The sequence below is a fragment of the Vidua macroura genome, chromosome 1, assembly GCF_024509145.1.
Source record: "Vidua macroura isolate BioBank_ID:100142 chromosome 1, ASM2450914v1, whole genome shotgun sequence".
In the NCBI taxonomy this organism is placed as follows: domain Eukaryota; kingdom Metazoa; phylum Chordata; class Aves; order Passeriformes; family Viduidae; genus Vidua; species Vidua macroura.
In genome coordinates, this window is record NC_071571.1 from 69,666,288 (window position 1) to 69,694,101 (window position 27,814).

Consider the following 27,814-nt stretch of genomic DNA (forward strand, 5'->3'; position numbering starts at 1 on the left):
GGAGATGGGGCACACACTAGTGTTTATTCTGCCCTTACACAGTACCAGTGCCACTGAGGTACAGACACCAAGCCAACCAGCAGCCTGCCAGGTGATTTGTGTGTACAAACAAGAATGCAAACATTTTAGGAGCTTCCTAAATAGAAAGTTAGTACAATAAGTGGCTGTAATTAATGATGCAATGCCCACTACAAGCTGCTTTTGGGGACTGAGACAATCTTATGACAGGGCTCCAGTTTCCTGTAATTTCATTTTCCATTGGCCGCTCTGGTGACCTTGGCCGACCACCAGGTTTGTGCCACAGCTGGTTCCATTTCTGACCCTGCAGAATTTGCAGCATGTGGAACTGCCTGGTCTTCTTGTTACCCTTGCTGTGAGTGAGTTTAGGGTCTTGAGCAGCTCCTATAGGACCTTTAGACTCACAAGTTTAAGGGACCAGATGGGATTTTACCCAAGGATACTGAGGGAGCTGGCACACTAAGCTGCTCTCCATCATTTATTATCAGTACTTTGAGAGCTAGAGGTGTTTAGCCTGGAGAGGAGGAGACTTAAGGGTGACCTTATCACTCTCTACAACTGCCTGAAAGGAGGTTGAACCCAGGTGGGATTGGCCTTTTCTCCCAGGCAACCAGCGACAGAATGAGAAGATGTAGCCTCAAGCTGCACCAGGAAAGCTTCAGGCTGGACATTACGAAGAATTTCTTCACAGAAAAAGTGAAGAAGACATTGGAATAGGCTGTCCAGGGAGGTGGTGGCATCACCATCCCTGGAGGCATTCAAGAAAAAACTGCACGAAGTTCAGCTAGTTCACTTGGTGCCATGGTTTAGCTGTTGGACTCGGTGATCTCAGAGGCTTTTTCCGACCTATATGATTCTGTGCCTCCCGGGAACAGCATTGTCCGCCTGCTTTTACCGACTGGGCAGAAGCAGAAGCAGACCTAGAAGCAGAAGCAGAAGCAGAAGCAGAGCCCGAGCCCGAGCCAGAGCCCGAGCCAGAGCCAGAGCCAGAGCCAGAGCCAGAGCCAGAGCCAGAGCCAGAGCCGGCCCCGCCCTCAGGCCGCCCTCTCCGCGGCCGTGGAGGCGGCGATCCATCCCCGGGGCGGGGTTTGCCGTCTCCTCCCTCCTCCCGCCTTCTTTTCCCGTGGTTATGGCGGCTCCGGCGCTGACCTTCGTCCGGAGGCTGTGCTGGCGGCTTCCCTGCGGGACAAGGTGAGTGCCGATCGCTCCGGGGCTGGCCGGCGGGGCCGGGGCTGTCCGTGCCGGGGGCTCGGCGTGCAGAGCGGGTGCTCTGCCCGTGCCGCTGGATGAGCCGCGCTGGCGTTCCCTGGATGGCCCCGGCGTTAGTGCATCGGGCAGGGCGCCGCTCTCATCCCAAAAACGGGGCAGGTCGCTTTCTGCTAAAGCTGGGGGGACCCCTCCGGCCGTACCAACCACCTTTAAGTGTTTGAACACAGCGTGGGAGTGGGAAACCTGTGTTTCGCATTCCTGAGGCGAATATTTCACCACTAGAAAAGTTGTTGGTTAGGCTGGGGGTGAGGTATCCAAAACCGTACTGAAATGTGCAAAAGAGTGTGTGTGTTTGGGCCTTTTCTTGTTTTCTGTATTTTATTTTATCAGTCCCATAGACCATGTAATTATAAATGGTTTGGGTTAGAAGGGACCTTAAAGTTAATCTAATTCCAGCTCTCCTGCCAGGGGCAGGGGCACCTTCCACTGGGCCAGGTTACTCAGAGCCTCATCCAGCCTGGCCTTGACAAAACCAAGCTTAATTGTGTGTCCAGCCAATTAGGGCTTCTTGCTAAGACTGTTCTGGCTTTCCAGATAATCACACAATATCTTCTATGCCTTTATTTATTACATATTGCCTTTAAGCTGTTTCCAAATAAAGTGTCATGTGTGGGAGCATGCGCTGCAGCAGCTGTCCACCTTCAGAGTTAGCTGGGCAGTGAAAAGCAGAAGGGATGGCTTGAGTTGCAATTATACTTGGAATTGTGTGATATACATTTTTATTGAAAATGGCTGTATTGTGAAGTTGTTTGTATATGTTGCTGATAAAGTTGCTTGTATATGACTAAGAATCACAAAGTATGCCAATTCATAGAATTTCCTCTTCCAATCAAAAATAGCTTAATACTCAAGAAAAAGTAAGGTGTGTTAAGTATACTTGGTAAGCAAGTTCCTAGAGTAGTGAAGCAGGCATCATCATACCAATAGATTTAAAGATGTGTGATACTCTGGTAACAACATTCAGATTTGACTGTTATAACGCACACTTTCATAAGTGAAATGCTTTTACTCAAGTATCCAAGTATGTCTGTTAGGTATGAGCACATCTTAACCAAAGACTGTGAGGCCTTTATGCATTAAATTGTCATGTTTTTCACCCAAAGCTTTGTAAGAACTTATTTGAAGTAAGTACATGAACATTCTACGACAGAGGGAGAAACAAAGAGAATTGGGTGACTTCTGCCCTCATTTAAAAAAAATAACTCTCTAGGCAAGCTTTTTCAGCTAAATAATATTAATTTAATGTAGCTAGGTTGTTACAATGAAAGTGAGGGAAAGCAGTTCTAAATTGGGAAAACACGTAAAAGACTGGCCTGCTGATCATCATTAGGCTGGTGGAGTCAGATGTATTTGAAATGGCAAGATTCTATATGAGACAGGAGTTCATAAATCAGTATTAATAATGGGTTTATGTTTTTAGTATTTAATCAGATATAATAAAGACAAATAGTGCAATATTTCTAATACTGGAGCACCAGAAAGGTGAGCCTTATTTTCTGTCTAGCAGTATGCAAGCAGAATTTTATCAAAGACACTGGCAACTTTGCTGTGCCAGTGAATTTAGGAAGCATTTTTTGCAGTCTAAACTTGGAAAAAGGAGTCATATCCTTGGAAGACTGTAAGAGAAAGACTTGTGCAAATATAAAGGCAAAATGCAAGAATTGCTCTTACTTTATTTTGGTTTGTTTGTTTTTCTAAGCAGGACATTCATAATTCTTTCAGACGTGGAACTATGGGTTCCACAGACTCTTCTTGTCCTGCCATGTTGCAATATATAATATTTCAAGGTTAAATTCATCTGAGATGGGGGGGATGCTGGCACAAATGCACATTTAGAAGAGTCTTACTGGAGCCATATGCATTTGACAGTCTTTGCACTCAGGTCTTTGAGGTTGGGGGCCCCACAACACCACTGCTGTGAAGCCATATCTGCACTTAGGGCAGGTCAGAAAGACCGGTGGGCACCAAATGCTTGCTGCTGGGAAACCTCCATCTGTGCTGTCCTTGTTTTGGGGGTTTCCTTTGGGCTAGTTGTAGTGTGATCCCAACACTGAATGCCTGTCAGTGGCTGGAGGACATCTCCATGTAGTTTAGAAAGGATCTGACTTGTATGTGTCAAGCACAACCTGGGAGAGTGGAGTTGGCAGCAGTGCAGAGACTTTCTCCAAGAGCACTCTCCTGGTCAATCTTGAGACAGTAACATAGTCACACCCAAACTTCCTAGTGTGTTCCTTTGTATTTCAGCAACTTTAAAGGAGGTCAAAGACCAATTTCCCATGAGCTATTTTATTTCTCAGAAAAGCCTTTTTCATAGGAGCACTATTAAATGCTGGTCTTTAAGTAAAGTGAATTGAAAGCCAGTTAATTTTCTCTTACACTGTTGGCTTCTCTTTGCTTCTGTAGCCTGTTGGTCCCTCCCTGTGCCTGGAATACTTCCTGCTCACAGTAAATCTCCACTACACTATCTGGTTTTCAGCTTGGGAGGCAGCAGTCTTAAGAGTTCAAGTTCATTTCCATCTGTCTCTTGAGCAGCATTCCAAATCTCTTCTTGGCATCCACTTATCATCTCATGACAAAACATCTGGATGTTTACAGCCCACCCACATGTCAGGAGCTCAGGTGTTCCAGCACAATGCACAACAGTCCTTATTCAGTCTCTGCAGACTTCTTGTACTTCTGCCTGGGAGTTTATTGATCATGCACCCTAAATTGCATACTCTTTACTTGGTAGTGCAGTTGCATTTTTGCAACTGCAAATTGGTAATTATCTCAAGCACCCTTTAATAGATTTATGGCAAAGCAGGACACTATAACCCTTCCATCTTTTCCTTTACCTCTCTCTGACTGCAGACCTATAGACCCACAGAAAAGAGCTATGGCTCTTTTCTGCCTTGCCTCCAACTAAGCCAGTGAGATGTAAAGTCCTGGGTCTTTTAGCAAAGCCCAGAGACTTTACTTTACCATTAAACTGTGCTTTTATAAGGAAGTTGCTCCACTGAGCGCAGAGGAAGAACTGATCTTTTGCAGCTGAGATTATTTCTTGTTTCATCAAATGACTGCACTCAGGGGCCTCCTTCTTAGAAACAGTTCAGTATTCCAGGTCATTCCCTGAAAAAGCTTCTGGATTGCTGTTAATGATGGATCACAGGTGTTTGTTTGCTTCTTTTTAATATGTGAGGAGCACGTAAATACATTGTTCGACTGCTAGAGACATGCAATAAAGTTTCCTGCATTTGAGGAGAACTGTGTATGCCAGCACACCCAGAGAACAGGTAAGCCTTGCCTTGTGGAAAAACTCTTTGAGGCTGCTGCCATCCTGGAGGTGACCAGTAAGTCTGGTGGTATCCCCTTTTCTGTTCTGTTTCCTTTTTCCAGGTTTGGCCATAAGGACCTAATGGGCCTCAGAGAGAGTCTGCCTTGTATCCCTGGTGGGAAATGTCTAGTCTTTTCCATCAATGTTATTCAGATAGTTGTGGTTGGGTATGGACGTACAAATTTTAGGAGCTTTTTTCTGATGTTCTCATGCTGGCATCTTCTCAAGCATGCCTCTTCACCCACTTTCCCCCCACCAGGCCCTATTTCTGTATTGCAGCAGCTTTCATTTTCTTTCCTACTGTCTGCTGACATCCCTAAACCAATTCCCTTTACAAGGTGGAAGACTGGATTTTTGCAGTATTGCTATCAAGTAATAAATCAGACCATATCCTTAAAAACCCTCCTTGCAAACACTCCTGAGTCTCCTGGGGGTCTGTACTAAAACCTCTGATGCTGACAGTAGAAGTTGCTTTTATGCCTGAAACTTTTCCCCCGATGTAGGCAAGTGGGGTCTTGTTTCCCTCCTGACCTCAGTGGGGTGTGGGCAGCAGATGTCCTGCAGCCTCCCGAACATCTGCCTGCCGACTTCCCCACTCGCTAGCAGTTGAATGGGAATGCATCCTGGCTCACTGACATGGGAAATGTGTCCACATACAAGGGTTGTGTCTTATCCACAAAACACAGACCCTGATCCTACACCAGGAAAGCCCGGTGGAGTATGTTTTTTACTCCCTGAAGCTGTCTTACACAGGCTCTTGCATTTTAGTTTCTGACTCTCTGAAGTTGTGGCTCTTGGTGCTGTATTTCAGGCTGCGCTAGTGTGCCTTGCTCACCTCTTTGCTATTCCCTATCAACCAACATCTTTTTCTGTGACAGATTTCCATTTATCGGCTCTCCTTGGCTTGTGCTGGTTTCTGTGGTACTCAGGTACTCTGCTATACTCCTGCTCATGATAACCATGCTTATCTTTGCAAACTTCCTTTTGGTAGGTCAGATCTGTAGTTATAGTTGGTGTTTGTGATCTAAGTTTTGTGGGTCACAGACCCTTGCCTGGCCATGAGAAAAGCAAGCAGAGCACATATCTGCCTTGATTTTAAACCTATTTCCCCCCTAAGCTTAGTCTTTTCTGTCTTGATGAAGTCAATAGGAAGTTTAGAGAGCTCATCATACTTTTCTTACCTTTCAAGTAATAATTTTTTTTGTTTTACATATTAAAGAAACTACCTTCTTTCCTTTCTTGAAACCTTGTGCCATTTGACTTTTGCAGTAAGATTTTGCGAAATACTGGTAAAATCAGCTTCCCCTTGCATTTTTAAGGTAATTTTCAGAGTCTTTCAGAAAGGTTCTTCACACCAACAGTGGATCTTGAATTTCTCTTTAAGGGCCAGGATTCTGAAACATAGCCATTGGAATAAACTAATCCACTATGTTTTGAATATTGGGCTTAACTAGTCAAAGGAATGAACAACTAAATCTCTTAATGGGAGGCTTTCTCTGCAAATACTCATGTTAATTGCAGGGCTTACTACATCTTGTTTGCTCATGCTGGTTTACCAATACAACTTAAAAGACAACTTAAAAGGTAGTAGTGAGATGATTGGATAGTTTTCCAGAAAAGTGTCTTGGTAAACTTCTGTCCTTATGTAAGCACACTCTTAAACTGTTTCAGATGGAAATACACACAGCAGTTAAAATCAACAAAATGTAATCCAGAGCAGGAAGCTGTATGTAACTGAGCTGGATTTCACAGTTCTTAGGTAGTATTGAGCCAAGGTGTCTGGAAATCCTGAGGATTCTGGAAATCTTGTGTCATGGAACTCAGCTTTCTGAACAATCCCAGTTCTCTAGGACTCTCTTCATATGTGAGATGCTCCATCTTTGTGGTTCTTTTCTGGTCTCTTTCCAGTATGAAATGTCCATGTCTCTTGTACTGTGGAACTCGGGACTGCATGCAGTAATCCAGGTGTGGCCTCACCAGTGTTGAATAGAAGAGATTCCATTCTTAATTATGAATAAAAATTATTTATTGAGGATTAGAAATATTGTGTTGTATGGATTCTTTGTTGATTCTTTGGCCCTCCGAAAGAGCAGCTACTGTTTTTCTGGTAAGGTGTTCTGGTAATTTTTCTGGCATAAGGCCTGGTGTAAGAAGTATTTAGCTTATAGAATGGCCAACAATTCTTGAATAATTTGGTCCTTATAAGCTAACCATTAAACAGGGTAAATTTTAAATTTCAAATATGTGTGATACACAAGCTTGTAAAATTCTTACGGCTTCAAATATGTCAGTATAGTCCGCCTGTTTCTGAAACAAAAGAATCTGTTTGGTTTTGTGTTGATTTTCCTAATTGCCAGTACAAAGCCAGATCAAACACCCTTTTATTCAGAGGAAGAACTTCCAAGTTATATGAGTTATCCTCCTCTTTCCCAGATCAATAATTCTTCATGATCTCTACAATTATAGCAGAAGCCAGCCTGTGTTGCATCCCCACTTAGAACTGGCACAATTCAACACAATCCTCTGACCTCTTTCTTGGGAGCTGCTGCTTTAGGTGCAGCCTTCTAAATTCTCTAATTTAAACTTTTTACACTGACTTGGTAAGACATGACGTGAAGTCCCTTGGTATGTTTGTAATTTCAATTTCAGATTATCAGATTTTTGTTAAATAAATTGCCCCAGGTCTTTAAAGACAACCTGTTGGTCTGTTTGATTGTGGGTGCTGGGAATACTGACAAAACCAAGAGCAGTGTGCTACTTTGTGTTTAGACCTAAAGTGTTTAATTCTAAGCTGTCTGAAAGAGATCTAGATTTGGGCAGGATAAGCCATTGGCAAATACTGCTTTGTTACTGCTTTGTTCAGTATTTTTGGTCCACCCTTACTGTATCTAGATGTCATGGATTCAGGAGAGAAAGTAAACCTCGGACAAAATTTTTGCTTCCTTTCACTGATTCAGCTGCACTGTGAGGAGAGTCAGTGGGTGTTCCGATGTAGGTGGAAGCTGCAGAAGCTGGTTGTATCCTTGTCAAGAAGCCTACCTGTGTTGGCCATAAGCCATTGATATTAAAATATATGTTTTCTTGCTATCCATACAGCCAACAAGGTTTGTCCCTGCAAGCCAAATCAAAATGGCACTTTCCTTTCTCCATTGATTTTGAGTATTTGTTCATAACTTTTTGTTAAGTCACCTTGGATAACGATGTGTAAGGAATGTATTTGAGTTTTCTGCTCTCCAGTTGTTGCAATAAACTGAGTGATTCTCAAATGTCACATGTATGAGTATTGCAGCTCTATTTTTTTTTTCTGCTAATGTTCTTATTTTTAACTTTGAAGTGTGTTTCTGTCTGTAAATCTTTCTGCTTTTAGAGATGTCCTGCATGGACTGAGCATGTACAGGAAGTTCTCTCATGATTTAGTTATTCATCATGTCCAGTCAACTTAAATCTGCTGGAAAGAGAGAGTTCTTGTGGAGATTTCAGGAGATGATCCTAGTGTCCCTCCCAGCAGCTGTGATGAGAGCATAAATAAAACAAAACTGCGCATGTATAGAGCACAAAGATCAGATCATTTCATATCTCAGTGAATGGTAATCTAGAGCCTTCATTCTTAGCTATTCTTTAATATTGAAAAAGAAACTATCAAGCACAGCTGAGCCACTTGCACTAAACAACAGTGATTCAGCACTTCAATTTGCCAACAGACGCATAATTATCCTCTAGTTTTTATATGTCAAAACAGTGTAGGAGTGTAAAATAGTAAAAGCTGATAAGGATTTTTACACCAAACTTGTGTTTAGAACAATTCTTGAAACATTCTAATGTAAAGGGGAAAATAATTTGGCTTTAATTTCTTTGTTTGTTAAAGTAACAGTAAGTAAATTGTTTATAAAATATTTGAACTGATGCTTTCTACTAGTAAGATACATTGGAAATATGAGAACATTCTTATTGCCTAATAACAATAAATTTAGTTACTCATGCTGCAGTATAGTGGGGTACTGCCAGGGTCTGTGCTGGTGGAACAGGAAAGGATGGTTGTTTCCTTACATTCTGGGGATTTTTTAGGAAGGATGGAGTTCTGTCTACTGAATCATCAACTCCTTCATGGTGTTGCCATGGTTAATAAAACTTGGTATTTCCCCGAATGAACCAAATGCATTGATTTCTAGAGAATTTCTTTGATGCTTATAAGACCCCATGGATGGAACAGAGACTGTGAGCACACATGCAAGAACTCAGAGCAAATGGAATGGCATTGTAACCAACTATTAAACTAATTTATTAAATGCTTTTAGCAAATTTGTTCTAACATGCTGTGGTCAGATCTGTTGTTATCTCAACCCTTTGTGTTCCACATTGGGCATCAAAAAGGACTGTTGTGGTTTAACCCCAAGAGGAGTACCATGCAGTCACTTGCTCACCACCTCCCTTCTCCTAGTACCCCACATTTCCCAATATAAGAGAACAAAGTTGAAAGAGCAGACTAGAAATAAAAACCTGAAGCAGTTTGCCTTTATTAGTGTAAAAATTGTCAAGCTGAGGTTTCTTTTAATGTTATACACAACTCCTGTTTGTAAGGAAATCTGTCTATACAACTTAAAGGAAGAGTACTTTGCAGCTAAAAGTCTAACAGCAGCAGCAGGCACCTTTGATTTGATAGGCACACATGATAAAGTAATTCAGTAGCAAGAAAAGGAAAAGACCAATCTGAAAAGAGTATATGGTGACAAGTGTGGATAGTTAAGGGATATGAATTTCTTTGGGAACAGCGTGTAATAAGATGGCATAAAGAAAGACAGGTTTGCTTTTCTTCTACAGCCAGAAGAAACTACCCAGAATTTATCTGTAAATTTACCAGCTACACTCTCCATAGCTCTCCTGTATTTTTCCAACAGGAAAGGAGCAATGAGTGTTCCAAACATGCCACAGGATGCTCAGTTTACTTTAGCATTTTCAGGTGCCTCTTCTTTTTCCCAGCTCAGGTCTCGGTAGCTTGTATGGGGAGAATAACTGGAGAGATATGGCAGAAATGAGCTCTCTCCACTTTAAACAGTATGGGGAAAGCTCTTTTATTGCTGTATAAGTGCTCGGGCTATGTAAAAAATTTATGAGTCCTTAATGTTACATTATTATTTGTTTGGTTTCAGTAGAATATAATCAATGGCATGATGAATGATAACTTGGGGAACCTGCAGATTAAAATTTTCTAATCATTTTTATGTTAACAGCATAGACAATAGCTTCCTCTTGCCAGCAAAATAAAGCGAAGTACAACCCTAAATTTACTGTCTGCAGAAAACACTGCAAGTGAATATGGAAAATGATAAATATTGTTTTCCTAGTTACCAAGGAAGTGTGGTACTGTTAATGCTTTGCTCATTGTCATAATTATTTGGTAATTAAGCTTTATTTTTTAAAATCTTGTTAGAGATTCTGATATAAAGGCTTGGGGGGGAATGAGAGAAGTTGGTGTGTCAGGTCAGACTTAAGTCATTTTTTTTCAGATGGTTCAGTCATTTTCTCATGGTTACAGTTTAAATACAGGTTTCTGTTCCCCTCACACTTCTCATTTCCTAACAGTTGCTACAATTGCCAGTGGTGACAAGCTTTCCCACCAGCTCTGCTCCTGCGCCCCTTGATCTAGCTGAACTAATGATCTGAAGTTGCTATTCCATCTCTAGATCCCTTTTCCCTTCCAGGGAGAAAAACCGGGATAATTTTAAGGGAGGATCAAAGTGAGAGAAGTGCTGCTGAAAAAGGGGGAATGAAGCCTGTAACTGGTTGGAGTGGTACTGTCCAGGCACCAACAAGCAAGGACTGCCCCAGTGACCTCGTCAGGGAGCACGTGTGGTTCCTTGCTGTGGATGGATGTGTCCCCACAGCAGGAGGACAGAGAGCAATGAGGTCTGATTTGGTTGTTCTCCTGTGTGACTTCATAGGAGTCTTTAAGAGCAGCACTTGCTGGGGCAGGTGAAGCTCTTGAGATAGGTTTTAGGCTCCTGAACATCATAGAGAAATTGGAGATTTGGCTGGCACCTGCAAATCAGGTGTGGGTTGGGCTGGGGAAACATGTGCTGCCTCTTCTTTGCAAGGATTCAGGAGAGGCATGCTTGTTTTAAGGTGTTTAAAACAATCAGAAGGTTGTTTTAGGTTATAACCAAACACTGAGCACCGTGAGATTTGTGGGAGTTGATTGCTTTGTGTCATAACTAAACAAAAACCAACCCATACAAATCTTTAAATAGCACCAGCACACCAGTATTTCATGCAATTTTCTCTTAAGATGGAAAGAACATGAGCAGAAATAGTGCCACTTTATGATGCTGCAAAACTCTGTGTGTGGGAAATGCCAAGGGGTGGTTGCCGTACCCTTTGCTGTTCTGCATGAGCAATGTGTGGAAAGAGCAATGGAAAAAATGACAGCACCTTGAGATCATGGCAAAGAAGGAATGTTGTACACATGATGTGAAGTATTACATGTAATGGACAAAAGATGTTGCCGGATTCATTCAAGTGACAGTTTAATGTGCTTCTTGCTTCTGTCTAACAACACTTCCTGCTCTTTTTCTTGCTTGTCTCCCTGAAGCTGCTTAAAATAATATAAAATGAGTGTTTTCCATTTCTGTCAGGAGTTTTAAACCCATGTGTATCTAGCACCACCCGCTGCTTTTAATCCTAATAGGATTTTTAACTGCTTTTCTATGTGCTTTATTTCCCCAGGATCTACTAATGTTTAAAAGAAAACTTGTCCTAAGTAAATGGAATATAGATTTCAGGTATATCCATCCCTTTCTTCTGCTGAGTGTGTCTGATGTTTCCAGTGCAAAGAGATCTTTTGACTTCTGTTTAATCTTTATGAGGAAATTGCTGAGTCACTTTAAAAGTTGGCATTTTTAACTCTTCTAAAGTCCGTATGCAAGGACTACACAGAAGTGAGAGGCCTGCCTTTAACAGGCTTTGCAGTCTTTTTTTTGAATAATATAAACAGTGAGAAATTACTTTCAGTGGAATTGCAGTCCTAAATTTAAGAGACATTTGAATGTTTATTGGGATAAGGGACATTTAAGTGAACAAGTAGAGTGAATAGGATGAATGATGAGCCTCCACGGTATCCTAAATGACTGAATGGCAGCAGAGAGATGTCTGAACCAGGGGAATAAATACAAAATGGTTGTCAAACTGCATGTTTCAAGTTCAGACAGTGATGCCCAGGATTTATTTCTTTTTTCAGAGTGTACAACTTGCGAAGTCCCCAGTGACTGGTCTTGCAGGAGAGCACAGGCGTTTGTCATGGACTCTGACTGCGCTGCCAAATTGTGACTCATCTTGCTTCTGTCTCTCTGGTGGGAGCTGGCTTTTTACCCAGCTGGGGGAGGTTGCCCAGCCCTCACCACTCTTCTGTGGGTGCCTCTACAGCGAAGGTAATTTGTAGCAGTGGGGCAGTGGCAGCTAATTGGCCACTGGGTGCAGGACAATAAACAGGAAGCTTTGTGAAGGAAATTATTTCACTTTGTTGCAGTGAGTAGATGAGAAAGAGAAATACTGAGGGGTTTTTGGTTGCCTTTCCTAGGCTTCTTTTTCTGCTTGGATTAAAAGCCTGTAAGTGAGGTTCCAGGCTCTCTGCCTGCCTTGTTTGGTTTCCACAAAGTCTTGTGCAGCTGCTGAACTGGGGCATGGATTTGCTCAGTGAATGACTAGGAAGGACTCAGTGTCACAGCAAGGGAGCAGCAGATGGAGGGAGCAAGCTGTTGCACACTGTACTGCAGCAGCAGTTCCTCTGTCCTTGAGACTGTGGCATGGCACCACTGTGCAGTGCCAGAGGTGGCAGTGATGCTGTGCATGCTGAGAGGTGTCGTCTTCTCACTCTGTGTGATCTACTTGGGATCAAGGGGCTTTCTTACTGCTGTTTGTATGTACCTCTGAAGAATGAAGTCCTGCCCAAGATGAATTCATTGTGAAATAAATTAATTTTTCCTTTATGTTTTCATTCTTTGTTGTTATTTTAATAGCGAAATCATAGTAATCAGCTTAGCCTTAGTGTGTTGAGAATTGATGAGCATCTCTGATGTGTAGAAAATGTCTGTAGAGATCAGAAGACAGAAGGAATGGGGTGAATCATCAATGTCCTGCAGAGAACTGGGCGACAAGCAGCAAGGAAGAATGAAAGATAAAAGGCCTTTTCTTATAAACAGACTTTAATAAACACCTAGGTTGCACAATTTCCTATTACAAATCAGTAGGTAAGGAGGAAAAGAATGAAAGATTAAGTATTTGAAGTGGATAGATAACAATTTTACCCAAACATTTAACTAAGAAGTAAAAAGTGAATATAACCAAACAGCAAAGTTCCTCTGAGCCTGGACTTACTGAAAGATCATTCCACTTTTCTTTTCCCCAGCCAAACTTTTTTGATTGTTTTATCATCCTCTTCTAACTTGTCTACTTTGCATCCTTAATAAGGAAGAGAATTATGACTTGCTAAATGCAAAGAAACTCAAACCAAACCAACCTTAACCATAAATATGTGTGTACGTACCTTCAGACCAGCTGCTATGGCATCCTCAAATTTTGTTAATTTATGATCATTATCAAGTTGTATATAAAAGAGATTCTTACAGCCTTTTTATGATACTGACCACAGCCAGGCTGGAGTGAAATCCAGATTGTCAAACATGGTGTAAACCCAAATCTCCATTCTTAATCACAGGATCTACCTCAGTCACTGCCTATACTGACAAGAAAATTTATAGCAGATACACGGATCATCTTGGGGACAGTAGCATTCCAGTAATTCCAAAGATGGATAGCAAAATTGGAGGAAAGAAAAAAAAAGTCAAACCAAAACAACTGCTCTTCCTGCAGTCTTATTTCTTCTTCCTGTAAATGTGACTTTAAAAACACATTTGGGAATAAGAACTCAAAGTGTTATGTTCTGGGGCTCCAGGACAGACTAATGAAAGAGATGCAGTGTTAAAAATCTTGTATCTGTATCCATTTAGGTGCACTTTTGCCTGTTGAAAATATTTTTTTGATGCTGGAAACGGAGTCCACAAGTTGGCTGAATAACCTCCTGGCTATTTAAGGGATGAACTTGTTAAACTCTGACAGAGTCTTCTGAACACACCAGCTTGAATGTTGGTTACAGTGAGAGTTGTTTACCCCGTGTTTGTCTGGGTGCACTGCTATCTTAATAAAGGCTTACAGCTGATCAGCTTAAGTAAAAGGACTTTCTGTTCTTGCAACCTTTTCTGATAGCCTGTTCCATTTTGTATTGTTCAGATGCATTTCTTGCTCCTGGCACAAGGTTTTGAAGCAAATTTTGAAAATCTTTTAACTTTGAAAGAAATTCTGTGTATAAAAAAAATATTCTTTCCATGTCTGTCATTCATGCTTGGTATCTCCAAAATATCAGAACTTTGATTTTATTACCAAAGAAGGGCCATAATAGGACATAAAAACAGTAGGGCTTACAAATACTTTTACAAGACATCATCTTGCTGCATAAAATTAAAGAGAAATAAAACTAATAGGGAACAGTTCACATTCTTCACACTTGCTGCCTGCAACTTTTAGGCTTTCAGCAGAAAATAAATTTTCTTTAAAAAATAAGAGAAATGAGGACATTTTTGAGGTAGGCAGTAGAACATCTTTTAAATCCTCATTAGGTGTGTATAAAAAGGCAGCATTTCCATGATTTTAAAATGATTGTCCTGTAACAGTAATATTAACATTAAATTGATTAAGCATTCTGTCAGTCTCCGTTTGAGATACTCATTAATTTTTCAAATGAGACTGATTATAAAATCTATCATATATGATGTTCTAACATGACAGGTGTGTCTGTAAGTTAGAATAGGGAAAGTTGGGTCTTTTTACTAGAATAGAGAAGGAAGATTCATACATAAACTGCAAATATTTTTAAAATAGTAAAAATGCTTAATGTATATTGCAATTTAACAAAAAAAGAAGTGTGACAACATGCTTTTGCCCTCTTGAAGTAAATCAAAATTATAAGACTTCTTGGCTTTTGAGTCCAAGCTTTACTGAAGTAAACCTGCTTTTATGAAGTATTATAGAATTGGGTAAGGTTTGCTACTTTTGGGGGAGGTTTTGATGGAGCTGCCTTTTTCTGGTGAGAAGTTGTTCTCCCAGAATATTTTGACTGCCTTTCTTTTTCTCAAGTGTCTACAAGCTGGTTTACTTACAGTCCTTTTCCAAAGTACATATTGAAATTAGTCTTTACTTGTGCTGCCCTGAAAGGAGAACCAGACTTTCAAATTCAAATGTTTCTAGCTAGAAGCACACACACTTGAAAATATCACGAAGAGCAGACAGGCTGCATACTCAATTAATGGATGTATAAAGCTGCTAATCATAGAACCATTTAGGTTGAAAAGGGCCTCTGAGATCATCAAGTCCAACCATTAACCCAGTACTGCTAAGTCCACCACTGAACCATGCCACTAGATGCCACATAGACACATCTTTTAAATGCCTCCTGGCATGGTGACTCCACCACTTCCCTGGACAGCCTCTTCCAATGCCTGACCACTCGTCTGGATATTAGGAGGATTTTCTTTGCCAATCTAAACTTCTGCTGGTGCAACCTGAAGCTGCTCCCTCTCATTCTGTCAGTTGTTACTTGTGACAAGAGACCGACCCCCACCTGGCTACAGCCTCCTTTCAGGCAGTTGAAGAGAGTGACAAGGTCCCTCTGAGCATCCTATACTCGAGGCTAAAAAACTCCAGCTCCCTTAGTTGATCCTCATAGGATTTGTGCTCCAGACCCTTCACCAGCTTTATTCTCTTCTTTGGACACATTCCAGCACCAAAATGTCTGTCTTGTGAAGGGCCCAGAACTGAATGCATTATTCAAGGTGCTGAGTGCAAGGGAATGAGATTTAAATAATTAATAAAAATTAATAATTTCCAAAGGTTAATTATGTCACAGCAATAGCAAACTTCTAAAGCAACTTTCTTGTGACTTTTAGTATCTTGTTGTTGTTGTTTTGATTAGTGTTGTATGTAATGTTACATTTACTTCAAATGTCTTAAAAAGTAGTGTATTTGTTTCTTCTCTAGTCTTTCACAAAAATCAAGTAATGGGATTTTTTTTCCCCTGCTTACTCCCAGGCCAACACAAGCTGTTTGTGTTCCAACGATTCACCTGCACATGACTGCAGCCACCATGCAGGCCAGCCAGAAGGACTTCCAGAAGGCTCAAGAACAGCTGAAGCTTTTAAAAAAGGATCCTGGGAATGAAACTAAGTTGAAACTCTATGCCCTGTTTAAACAGGTAGGCATGACTTGACGTATTTTTTTTTTGGTAAGGAGCATTTATAATCTGAGGGGATGCGACTGTTTATTTATTTAAAATATTTATTTTAAATTTATTTAAAATACAGGCTGTTCAAATGTATTGTGTGTTAACAGGCTCTTCATTTTATATGCTCAAATTGTGTTCCTGAAATGTCAGCCCCTTAAAATGCCTAAATTCTGAAGGAAGCAAACCTGTTTTTTCATGCTTTGAGTAGAAACCTTTATTCAAATAAATAGAGCAAAATTGCATCCATTGTGTGATGCCTTCCATATAATAGTTTTGATTCAGCTTTGGAAATGGCTTATGCCTAGGAAAAAAAGAGTGGGCTGAATGCTTCCTCTTAAATTTCTTGTGTCTATAGACATCTGGGCCTATTATATAATGGTTTTGACATTTGGAAGTTGATTTCTGGGGATTTTTCCTCTCTTTTATTTTAGTATGGTCATTGTTGGTTTTGGGGTTTTTTGTTTGTTTATTTTGAATTCAAGGAACTGTTCCTCCACAGTTTGAGTGAAGGTTATTCTTTATCACAGCATAAAAGGAGACCTTTGCAGAAATAGCTTTATGTCCATAGCAGGGCTTGTATTGGTATTTCAGGAAGTATTTGTGGATCAGGTTTGACTGCAGGGTCAGTACAGGCTTGTTATGTTGAGAAGGCAATCAGTAACTCATTTAAAAAAACCTTAAAGATAGCTGATGGATCCAGGTAGCGTTATTGATTAATAATAGTCATAAATGTATTCTTTCTTTCTTTCCTGCCTCCCACTTGAAATATTTCTTTCCAATAGTTTATTTTTCTTCAGGAAAAAATGATCGTAGAATATTTCATGATAGCTCAGATTCTGCCAGTTCAGCTGATCCAATGCCCTTGCTCATAGCAGGGCCAACTTTGAAGTAAGATCCAAATTAATAGTTCCTATTCAAAGGTCTCTTCACACAGCTAACAAGTATTTAACATTCTTTATGAGTATAAAATTTTCACGGTTTTTGCAGCAGGAGAACTTAACATGCATGGGTGTTTTGGAAAGCAGTCTCTCATATTGATCACGTGCTTCTGGAAGCCCAGTACAATATTAGAAATAGCAGACACTGAAAACCTCACAGTATGCAAACTGTCAGCATATTGTCCAAACAGTATTCCTTCTCTCTCAGAGTTGAATTCTATATCCTGACCAGATAAATATTCAGAACAGTCATCATCTTTTCTACCAAATCATCTGAACTTTAATCAAAGGTTTAAATAAGCCTGTTTCTCTCTCTTTTCAGGCTACTGAAGGTCCCTGCAATGCTCCAAAACCAGGTATGCTGGACTTCGTCAAGAAAGCCAAATGGGATGCATGGAACTCTCTTGGCAATTTGTCTCAGGTGACAAAACTCATAATTCCACTTAGATACTTTGTAGATTACTCTACCTTGAAGTGCCTGGTCTTTAAGTGAGTAGCTGATGACTAAAAATATTGCATGTTAGTTGAGCGTCTCTGCTTCAGCCATCAAAATGTTTGCTACTGTATTCCTCAATCACTTCACTGCTTCACTGTTTGAAGATTTTTTTTTAGTAATTTTTTTTTAGTGTAAGCCTAGTTCTACATTATTACTGCCAGCTTGTATCTGTGTAAGTGATCTTATGTGGTGACTTCCAATGAAAATAGTGGTTTTTTTGCATTATGGTCCATTCTGCTCTTCTCTTTGAGAAAAATGGATTGAGCTTCTCAGTTCTTACAACAAAACACAAGTCCCTGAATTCAGCATATTCATAACTTTGCCATTTTAAAAAGTCAGTCTCTGATGCTGTTGACTAAAAGACTAGAAAAAATTGGTGTATTGAGAGCCTCTCTTGATTCTTTCTTTCTCAATATATCTTGATATTTTTAGTATCTTGCATAACCTTTAGAGAAGTCAAGTGAAGCAGGGAGAATAAAAATGCAGAGATACATAAGCATTCCTTTTTCATGCAGGCTTTAGTAAGTCTGACTGCATAGAGCTGCCATGGTTATCTCAGCTATTAAATGAAGGAAACAAGGTTTTCAATTCATCTGTGTCAGTGCTGCATTAGACCGGCTGCTCAGAAGTAGTAGCTGAGCTCAGTCAAAAAGATTCTTTAATATAGAAGAGGGGTTTTGTATTTTTATTTTTCTAAAAGAAAACATGGTTGCATAATCTCATGAATATCAGATATTGTTCTGCTTTGGGATTTTTGGGGTGCATTTTGATATTTTGTTTAGTTTGGGGTTTTAGGGTTATTTTTGAGACGGCCCTGCAGCTTTTAGGAGTAGTCAAGAAATACTTAAGGAAAGGAATTGGCTCCTCCAGTTAGAGTGGAGAGTGGATAGACATTTCCATGTGATACTCATTATGGATTATAGAACTGTTCCAAGTATGCTATCCTTTCAAGCCAATAAGTTGTAACAACCAAGTACTTAAAATTCTTCTAAATCATTGCTTACTTGAGAAGTAGGGAGACAGGATTCTTTAGGCTTCTGTGCGTCATGTTAGTGCTAAATGAAAACTATTGTCTTCAAGCAATTTTAAAATGCCATAAGATCCATTTCAGTGATCTTATTTTCAGCAACACATATTCTAAAATAAAAACTTTTGTTGGAGAAATGTCTGACTGGAAAGCAGAAACAAAGGATCCATAGAAACGTGTAAATGCTGGGAATATGACAAAAGTCTCTCTGGTAATCTTATTCATGGATGGGAGCACTCTTCTAGCAAAATAAATGTCATCATCCCAGTATCTATGCACTTTCATTTTGTGAATCTATTGCTACTGCCTTTAAGATGACTTAAAACGTGTTCTGCAGTGCTCAGATACAACATGTTCCCTTTCTCTCCCCCCTAACTGGAATATGTTATAATGGAGATTTTAATTTTCTTTTGTCCTGAAGCAGTCATCTTCCCCTCCCCCTCCACCCAGGTACCCATTTTATTAGTACTGCAACTGATTTCAGTTGTAGCTTTTCATAATCTTGTGTGTGTTATTTTCTTCTTACTTTTTTAAAGTATTTTTTTCTTTTTTTTTCTCAATTTTTTCCTACCTGAGTTTTTAATCTCTTTTCTTTTATATCAGGATGATGCCAGACAGAAATATGTTGAACTTATCTCAAGTCTGGTCTCTGCAGAATCTGCTAGCCAGAAGAAAGAGGCTTCTCCAGAAGAGGGCAGACATGATGGCTATGAAACATTAATAGTTACTACCAAAAACAATATCACAAAGATAATGTTTAACCGACCTGATAGGAAAAATGCCATCAACCATCAGGTAAAGAAATGAACTTGGGAGGATTAATGATTTTTTTTTTCTTTCTGAAGAAGCTACTTTAATCTTTAAAGGGTCCTTACTACGGGTTCAACAGAACTGACTGAAGCATGGTGTTCTGACCTTTGTGAGGGATCCAACAACAACCTAAGGAATAAATACCCAGTACAAAATGAAATAATTCGGCTAAATTTTTACAGATTAGGCTTTTCTGTGTCTCTTGATTTCTTTCAAACTTAATATAGGATTATGGTCTAGACTAAATTAAAATAGCAAACTGCAGGAAGACTGGCCTGTGTTTTGGATGCAAGATTTGACTGCTGTGTTGAGTATAACAAAGCATTTGTGCAGCCTTTGGCTCAGTACTGCTGCATGTATGTGTAGGTGATCTTCTGTTTCCCACAGTTATCTTCATGAGTAAGTCCATCCTGTTGGAAACATCACAATCATCCTGGTTCACAACTGCAGAGATAGCAGAGCAGGGTCTTCACCCCACTGCTGCTGATTCTTTAGTGTGTTATTTTGTCCACTTAAACTGCTGTATTGAAACTGGCTTTTTCACGTCAGTGCTTGTTTTTCCAAAAGACCTTATTTTGTCCTTTACATTTGCACTGCAAGTTTTCAGTATTGCAAGCATGTGTCTTTATGGTCCGAAGTACTTCACACGTAATACCAAACTTTCTGTGTATGATAAATTTTTCAGTAATTAAAAGGATCATAGCTAATCTATCTCTTGAGTTCCTTGTTGTCGGTGTCAATCTCATTTTTATGTTCTTTTGCAGCATCACATTTATACTTTGTTCATTTTCCTTTTATGCAGATGTACAGAGAAATTATCAAAGCGCTTGAAGAAGCTGGAAAAAATGATTCTACCATAGCAGTTATTACTGGTATGTTTTATGTGATACCAAGGTATAGTACTGACATAAAATACCTACCTGTGTTTAGACTAAGGTAAAATTAAGTGAGGAAATCCTTTCCTCTGTTATAGACCAAAGATTTTCTGAAGTGTTTTGGCAAAGTTTCTTCAAGCTGGAATTTTAAATTCTTAAGCAAGCTTGCTGTTACATCAAAACATCTTTCTCAGCTGAGGAGATGGACATGGAATGCTCCTAAAGGCTTTATTACTTTTGAATAGCTGCCTGTCTGGCCCATCCTCATTGCAGAAAAGTGTCTTTTTAGGAAATTAGCCAAAACTTGAGTTTTGGCTGACAGCTAAGTAGTGCGAATTCAAGGTGAATTTGGGCTTGAACATGTTTACTCTGAGGTAATTGCTTGCAAATTCTTCTCCACTGTCTGCTTTACCAGCACCTGGTTCCCATTCCCAGGATGCTGGATTTCCTTCCTGTAGCAATGACTGTGCACCACAGCCCTTAAAAGATAAGAAAGGCGAGTCACACAACTGAAGCTGGAAAGTCTAACACATTATATAGCTGTGAGTCAACAGCAAACACCTCTGCAAAACCTTTCTATTCCTTTTCACACAGTGAATAAGAGCACTGCAGTGTAAAGTAAGTCGCATCCTGTGAATGTCCTCATGGAACATAGGGTGATTTAGGCAATTGAGTCATGCAGTAGTCAGCTTTTAAATGCTTCTTGTTTCTTTGGCGGTGCCTCAAATTGACTTATACATTGAATACCAGCTTATCTGTTTCTTACTGAAAAATCCATCTTCCAGTACAGTGATGTCAATGCAGTGCTGTCAGTCTTGTCTTTAGACTGCTGTTCCTTTTTCTCAATAGATCATTAAAAATATGAAACTCTACCACATATTAAATAGGTTATTCTGTCTACTTTTGATTTCTTCATCAGTTTGAATGTGGGTGAAGGGAAATGCATCAACTTACATTTCCATTGTCCTGTTTAAAAAAACATTTCTCACATCTAATTGTTTGAATGGTTGCAAATTGACAGACAAAAAACCCCTAAGGAAGTGTGCAGGGAAAGAAATAAAATATTTTTTCTATCTGACAGTTACAGAAAAAAAAAAAAAAGAAAATTATTTTTCCACATCAAATATTTCACAGCTAGCATCCTTTGGCTTTTTACTGATTTTTTTTTTTCAACAAATTGACAGTCAAAACACTTTTAAACCCTAGATGTCCTTTAAGATATTGTATATAATTTGAGAAAATCCCTCTAATTTATTAATGTTATTAGACACTCAGGATGAAATTCTTTTGTAAATGTAATAAATGAAAGCTTCTCTTCTCTTTCCTACTCAGAAACCATTGGTGCATTTACTCCTATGTGTTCTCTGCAGGAAATGGAGACTACTACAGTAGTGGAAATGATCTGAATAATTTCACTAATGTCCAGCCTGGTGAAATGGAGAAGATGGCAAAAGATGGAGCAGTATTACTCAAGTAGAACATCTCAGTTTCATATATACATAAGTAACTGTAAGGGGAAAAATATAATTTGAAGGCATTGTTAGAAAACAACAGCAGAGACCCAGATCCATCTATTTAGGTGACTGTGTCTATGGGCTCATCGTGTGCATAAACCCAAAGATCCTGTGGGACGAGTGGTATTAATTGTATGAAATAAATAGATTGATATTAGAAGTCTTTTAAAATACAGTGATGCTAAAGACTTGATTTCCTTGTTTAATCCCCAAAGTACATACATGTATAATGACAAAAACACTGTTTTAACTGTATATGAAAAAATGTGGGGGGGTTTTATATCTAGCAGTGTCTGCACTAACAGGAAATGCCGAAATACCCTCACTGGCAGACTTCTTTGAACAGAGACAGGTATAATAAGCTTGTTCAAAATTGCCCAGTAATTCTGGGATCTTGGTTCTGCCTTTAAGTTTTAATTCATCTGTTAAATGAATTTATTTTCTAAGGCCAAGTAGATCAGGGATACCATCTCACATAAGGGTCTGCTTCTTTTTTCCCCTTACATAAGCAGATTCTGTCTTCTCTTTTACTTCTGTACGTGATAATTGCATCTGAGAGATGTTTGCAAATTGAATTGTTTCCTTAGGCACTTGCAATTGGTGAAAAAGCTAAAATACACAGAAAATCAGTGGGTTTGGTTTATGTTTTAAAGATGAACTGCAAGTAAAGTACTCAGTTTTGCAGTTTTTACTTAGGTGAGCTGTCTGTGGATCACAGTTGCCCCTCAAAGTGATAATGATGTGGTGTGAGCCTGTTGTGAAGATGTTACTCAGTGGTACTTGGCAAGTGTTCCCACCTGCAGTGTGGCGTTTTGCAGGGTGTTCAGCACAATGCAGGGTCTAGTGTGCTTTATGGCCTTTAACCTTGCTTTTGTGAGAAGCCTGTGTTTGTTGGGCTGTTACTGTTACACAGGCACAGTGCTTCACTACAACCAATACACAGAGATGCCAGAAAAATGGAGTTCTTGCAACACTGTTCTCTTTTGGAAAATGTTTTATTTTGAGAATGCATTTTGCACCTCTTGGATGGAGAAGCAGCTGTCAGATGAAACAAAATGCTGTTTCTCAAACGTGTGCAGAAGAGCACTAGGGAATTCTGTGTTGAGGTAGTATTATAGTGTTGGTGCCTGTTGGAGCTTCACTGCAGAACAGAGTCTGTGAAGGGAATTGCTGTCCCATGGGTGGACTTGGGATGGATGCGTAGGCAGAGGGCTCTTGTCAGTGCACTGTATTCAGCAACTGCAGCTAAAGAGGAAAACACTTCCATAACTTGATCACAGGAACTAGGAAAGCTCTGCTGACATGTACAGGTTTGATTCTTAGTTGTTAAGGAAATGCAGCTGTTTCAGATAGTTATTATTTTGTTGTAATTCATTTCTGAAAGGCTCAAAAACCATACATTACATAGTTTCCATATAGCATGGGTTTTGTTATGCAGTGTCGAATTACGTGTTTTGCAATTTGTTTATATTGGATGAAAAACACTTGAGGTCTATCTTACATCTTGCATCTTCTGTTTTCCTTTCTCTCTAGAGAGTTTGTGGGTCATTTTATTGATTTTCCTAAACCACTGATTGCAGTGGTAAATGGCCCAGCTATTGGAATCTGTGTAACAGTCCTTGCTTTGTGTGACCTTGTCTATGCTTCTGACAGGGTAAGTATATTACATGGCCTATCCCAAGACAGTCTTAAAGCCTCTTTCTGTATTAAATACGATTTGATTTGGGGTAATCTGAAAGAAAAGAACACTTCAGAAAAGAACACTTCAGAAAAGTCTAAAGGCTTTGTATATCACATCAAGGAACACCTACCTATATTAATAACCAGCACAGGGGTGCATCAGCCAGTAGTTAACATGCATGGAATTTCCCGTGCTGCAGTTAAGCTTATCAAGTTACTGACCAGCTTAGAGGCTTTTTTCTAAGAGCCCCTCTTCTAAGTTGTTGTGAAATGATGTTTGTAAGGCCCCTTTTAGGTGTGAAAGGGGGAGCAAAAGTTTATTATGGAATGGAAGTTCAGTAACTGGCTGAAGTAATTAATTACAGATCACTGATGACTGTCACTCCTGTCATATGCTTGTATAATGTGTATGATTTATTCAGTCAATTATGGCCCATAGATCTCTTTTTCTACTAGAAAAATGTTGGCTTCTTCCTCTTTCACCCCTCTCATCTGATCTTTTGTTGCTACAGGATGAACATATTTTTCCTTGTTTCTCAGTTTAAAGAACAGTCTATATGCATCGTCCCTTGGAATAACCTTAGCCATCAGTGTACTTAGCCTATTAGATATATCTCAGGTTTACCTTCTCTTCTTAGTATTTTCCTTTTTTTTTGAGCTGAACAGCTGCCATTTGTTCAGCCTTTCCTCATGTGGCCTGCAGTCACATTCCTCAAGACTCCTTCCTTTTGCTCTGTGTCTCTTTAAGCATAGTGGTACAAGCTGGACACATCACTCCAACTCGTGTCTTACTAAACATGAAATGGAGCAGAAGAACTTCTCCACATTCTGCAGGCTTTATTTCTGATTTGACATCCCACTGTGTTATTTGATTTACATACTTGTGATGTGATCTAACACCTGGATCCCTTACTGCAAAGTTGCCAGGAAAACAGTTTTCCCTATTGTGTATCACATGCTACATACCAAGTTGTTCCCAACAAACTTTAACTTGTCCATCAGTAGTATCTTCTTACTCATACCTCTCAATTTTATCAAGACTATTTGGAAGTCTAGTCACTTGCCCTCAGCATATCATCTCCTTATACCCATGAGTTAGTGTAGATTTAGTTGAAGTTTAATCCAAATATGCATAAAATGTTTTCTTCTGTTAACATTATCCTTCTTTCTTGAATGGCTTGAAGTTCATACTTTAACTTCGTTTTACTTTGTGTATATAATCATTGATGAATGCATCTTATTTTTTGCCTTGTATTTTTTTTAAATCTCTGCATGATTATATTACTTGCATACTTATTATGTGATACAGTTTTCACTTTCTACATATTTGTGTTTAAAGTCCATGGCAAGTTCATTATTTAGAGTCTGCTAGTACCTTCCTGCCTGCACTGGGACAACTTTTGCTTGAACCCTTGGTAACAGTTCTCAGAGGATTTCTATAGGATCTAACCTAGTATTTCATTAGATTATCCTTTATGACAATTTTCCTATTACCTTCAAGATTTTTGAAGCCTTCTCAAAGTTGATTGATCTCAGTTCTTACAGATTGTTCACTGTTCAGTTCTGACTTGCAGTTATGGTATTATTTTGTATGACTCCTTGCTTCATTTCTGGCACAGGCTCTTTTTAGATTTGCTTAAAATTTGGTGAAAAAAGGTTCAGTGACTTGAATTTTTCAGAAGAATAAACTTGCTTTGCCTTCAGAAAGGCAAAAATGCTTTTTTCCTCCTAAGTTATTTGGAATATGTATTTAATAACATTTAAGGTAAATGTGCATGAACATCCTTTCTGTAAAGATTTTGCACATACACATTAGTTTCTCTAAGTGCTGTATTCAATTAATGTAACTTCATCAATAGGGTTGTTGGATGTGGGAATGGAGTTATACAAAGTTGGCTCTGGGGTGCATTGAGGGAATGAAGCAATGTTACCAGATGGTATTTGAAGGCTATAATGGTGATAGGTCAGATGTGTTTGGTGTACTCTGTTTCAGTAGAAGATTTAAAATGAAAATGAAATCCTAGTACTTCAATTCCATGCTCTGATCTAAGGTTTCCTTTATTTTGTTCTCTTTTTTTTTTGCCAGGCTACATTTCACAGCCCATTTAGTCAACTTGGGCAGAGCCCAGAAGGATGTTCCTCTTACCTGTTTCCAAAAATTATGGGCTTAGCCAAGGTAAGAATTTGTGCAGTGCCTGTGGGATCATCTGACCTTTGTGTGTTGGTACCCTCTGACTGTGACAGCAAGTGTGGTCTTCTGTCCATACTTTTAATTTCTCTGTCTATTCTAGAAATAAGGAAACTAATTTATAGTAAAAAGGAAAAAAAAAAAAAAAAAAGAAAAAAAAAGGAAATAAAAAGGAAAAAAACCTGAAAAATGAAGAGACAGCAGAATCTTTTTTTTTTTTTTTCTCGGAACAGCATAAGTTGCTTCTTTTGATATCCTACAGAAAAAAATATGGGTAGTTTTAAATACTTATATTTCATGCATTAATATAATGTATTTTTTTGAGCAGGGTTTAAATCTATAAAGAACAGAACAAGTGCTTCATAGGCATCCAAGTACCAAGAGTAGTCTGTTCAGTGAGACACAGCCTGCCAGTACATGTTCTAGAAATCTTGGAGTCACTGCAAAAGTGAACAAACACATTTATGATGAGGTAATTTCAGATTGCAACCTTGGAGCTCTGCTCAAAAAGACATGTACAGTCCTAATGAACAGTAGGAACTGTAGGCCAGTCCCTAGTGATGAAGCCCAGGGGTTGATTCTGGGTATAAAACTTGCTTAACCTCTTCTTTATGGCCTGGATGATGGGACTGAGTGCTCTGCTTGAGCAAGGCCTTTGAAGTATCTGGAGATTCCTTAATAATTACAGTAATAATAATCATCACCTATTCTGTGTTCTTTTCAGAGGGCAGATATTAACAAGCAAGAGAGTAAAATGAATGTGATGTGGAAGCATGCAGCTTCCCTGTCAGATAACTCAAGTCTTGTGTCTTGTTGAATCACACTTTATTTTTTTTTTTATAGGCAAGTGAGATGTTGCTTTTCAATAAAAAGCTGACTGCAGCAGAAGCCTGTGCCCAGGGACTTGTGACTGAAGTCTTCCCTGACAGCAGTTTTCAGAAGGAAGTTTGGGCAAGATTAGAAGCTTATGCAAGCCTCCCAAAAAATGTCAGTATTTTTAATTTTTCTCCACCTTGTAAGCTGGTAGAATTCCCAATTCTTTTGCCAAACCTGTCCTGTCACTTGGTTTCACTTCATCCTTAATCAAAATAATGAGGCTCAATATATTTTCCTTCAAGCACAGATCTGTGCCTCTGCTGCTGGGAATCAGGTCCTTCTCTTCTACTCTGTCTGCATCTAAGACAGTGCACTGTCCACAGAGATGCAGTGGCTGAAAAGCCTTACAAATTAACTGATTAATCCACCTGTGCAGTGCCTCTGTGAGTGCCTTAGGTGGCTTCTTTAGGTCTTTATTTTGGCAATAGTTTATATTTAAGAACCTTACCACTGGTTCTGCAATATTATTATAGTGTGTGCACTCTGGGTACTCAAGGTGACACTGAGTGGCTTTAATTTTTGCTGAACTCAGTGTTCCTGCTCACTAGTTTAGGATTTGCAAGACTACTGAAGTCTTGCTGGTCTTGTGTTTCCTTGGACAGGAGGAGACAGCTGTGCCAGCTGCTGATAATGTGGGTGGCATTTGACACTGCAGACAGTTGAATGGGTTTTGTTTCTTTTGCCCATCTACTCTGATTGTGAGCACTTGGGGGGGCTGCTTGTTTGCTTCCCATGAGCCTTCTCCACTTTATTAGTAGTCTAGGGAATTAAATGCAATAAATACTTCCAGCAAAAAGGTTGACTGAAAGCTAAGAGATCTGATGTTAATGCAGTTGGGGTAGGATTCCAGTGTGGGTTTTATATTATTTCCTGAAGCACTAAAGTATAGAAAAGAAAACTGACCTTCCTAATGTTCCACTCTTTCTCCTGCAGTCCTTGGCAGTGTCCAAGCAGCTGTTACGAAGTATGGAAAAGGAGAAGCTCCATGCAGTCAACAGTAGAGAGTGTGAAGTGCTGACGGAGAGGTGGTTGTCTGATGAATGTGTAAATGCTATTGTCAGCTTCTTCCAGAAGAAATCAAAACTCTGATCTTCACCAGTAGGGTAATTCACCATCTGGCAGTAGCCTAATCTGCCCTCATCATTAATAAACTTCCTCTTCAAGTAGTAATTCTTATACCTTTTCATGTGGTATATCTCTGTTCTGAGTACTAGGTTAAACCTGGTTCCCAAAATTAATACACTGTTATGTGCCTTGGATCTATTATGGATATTTAGGTTGGGGAAAAAGGTTTATTATTCTGTATGCATCAGTGATGTTTCTGAATAATACTAAAGCGAATTGTCTTCCAAAAGAAGCAAGAGATTCTATAGCACTCTGTTTTGATAGCTCTTCAATAAATATCTTATGAATGATTCTTTTTATTTGTCTGGGGGGAAGGAGATACTGTATTAATAAAAAAATAAATAGAAATATTTAATTAC

The 27,814-nt window shown here is 39.4% G+C and overlaps 1 protein-coding gene across 3 annotated transcripts; it reads left to right on the plus strand.

Moving 5' to 3' along the window:
- Positions 1–1,139: 1,139 nt before the first annotated feature.
- ECI2 (enoyl-CoA delta isomerase 2) lies at positions 1,140–27,814 on the plus strand. 3 transcript variants are annotated; one of them, XM_053996226.1, is made up of 11 exons: positions 1,143–1,209; positions 11,832–12,021; positions 15,734–15,896; positions 17,187–17,285; positions 18,991–19,182; positions 20,000–20,069; positions 21,443–21,545; positions 23,120–23,240; positions 25,353–25,442; positions 26,298–26,441; positions 27,264–27,814. In XM_053996226.1, the coding sequence occupies exons 3-11, from the start codon at positions 15,774–15,776 to the stop codon at positions 27,417–27,419; spliced, it is 1,098 nt and encodes a 365-aa protein (XP_053852201.1). In that variant the 5' UTR covers positions 1,143–1,209; positions 11,832–12,021; positions 15,734–15,773; the 3' UTR covers positions 27,420–27,814. The 3 variants fall into 3 exon arrangements, with proteins under 3 accessions (XP_053852184.1, XP_053852201.1, XP_053852193.1); XM_053996218.1 differs by lacking the exon at positions 1,143–1,209 and adding an exon at positions 11,321–11,376; XM_053996209.1 differs by lacking the exon at positions 11,832–12,021 and having other exon boundaries at positions 1,140–1,209.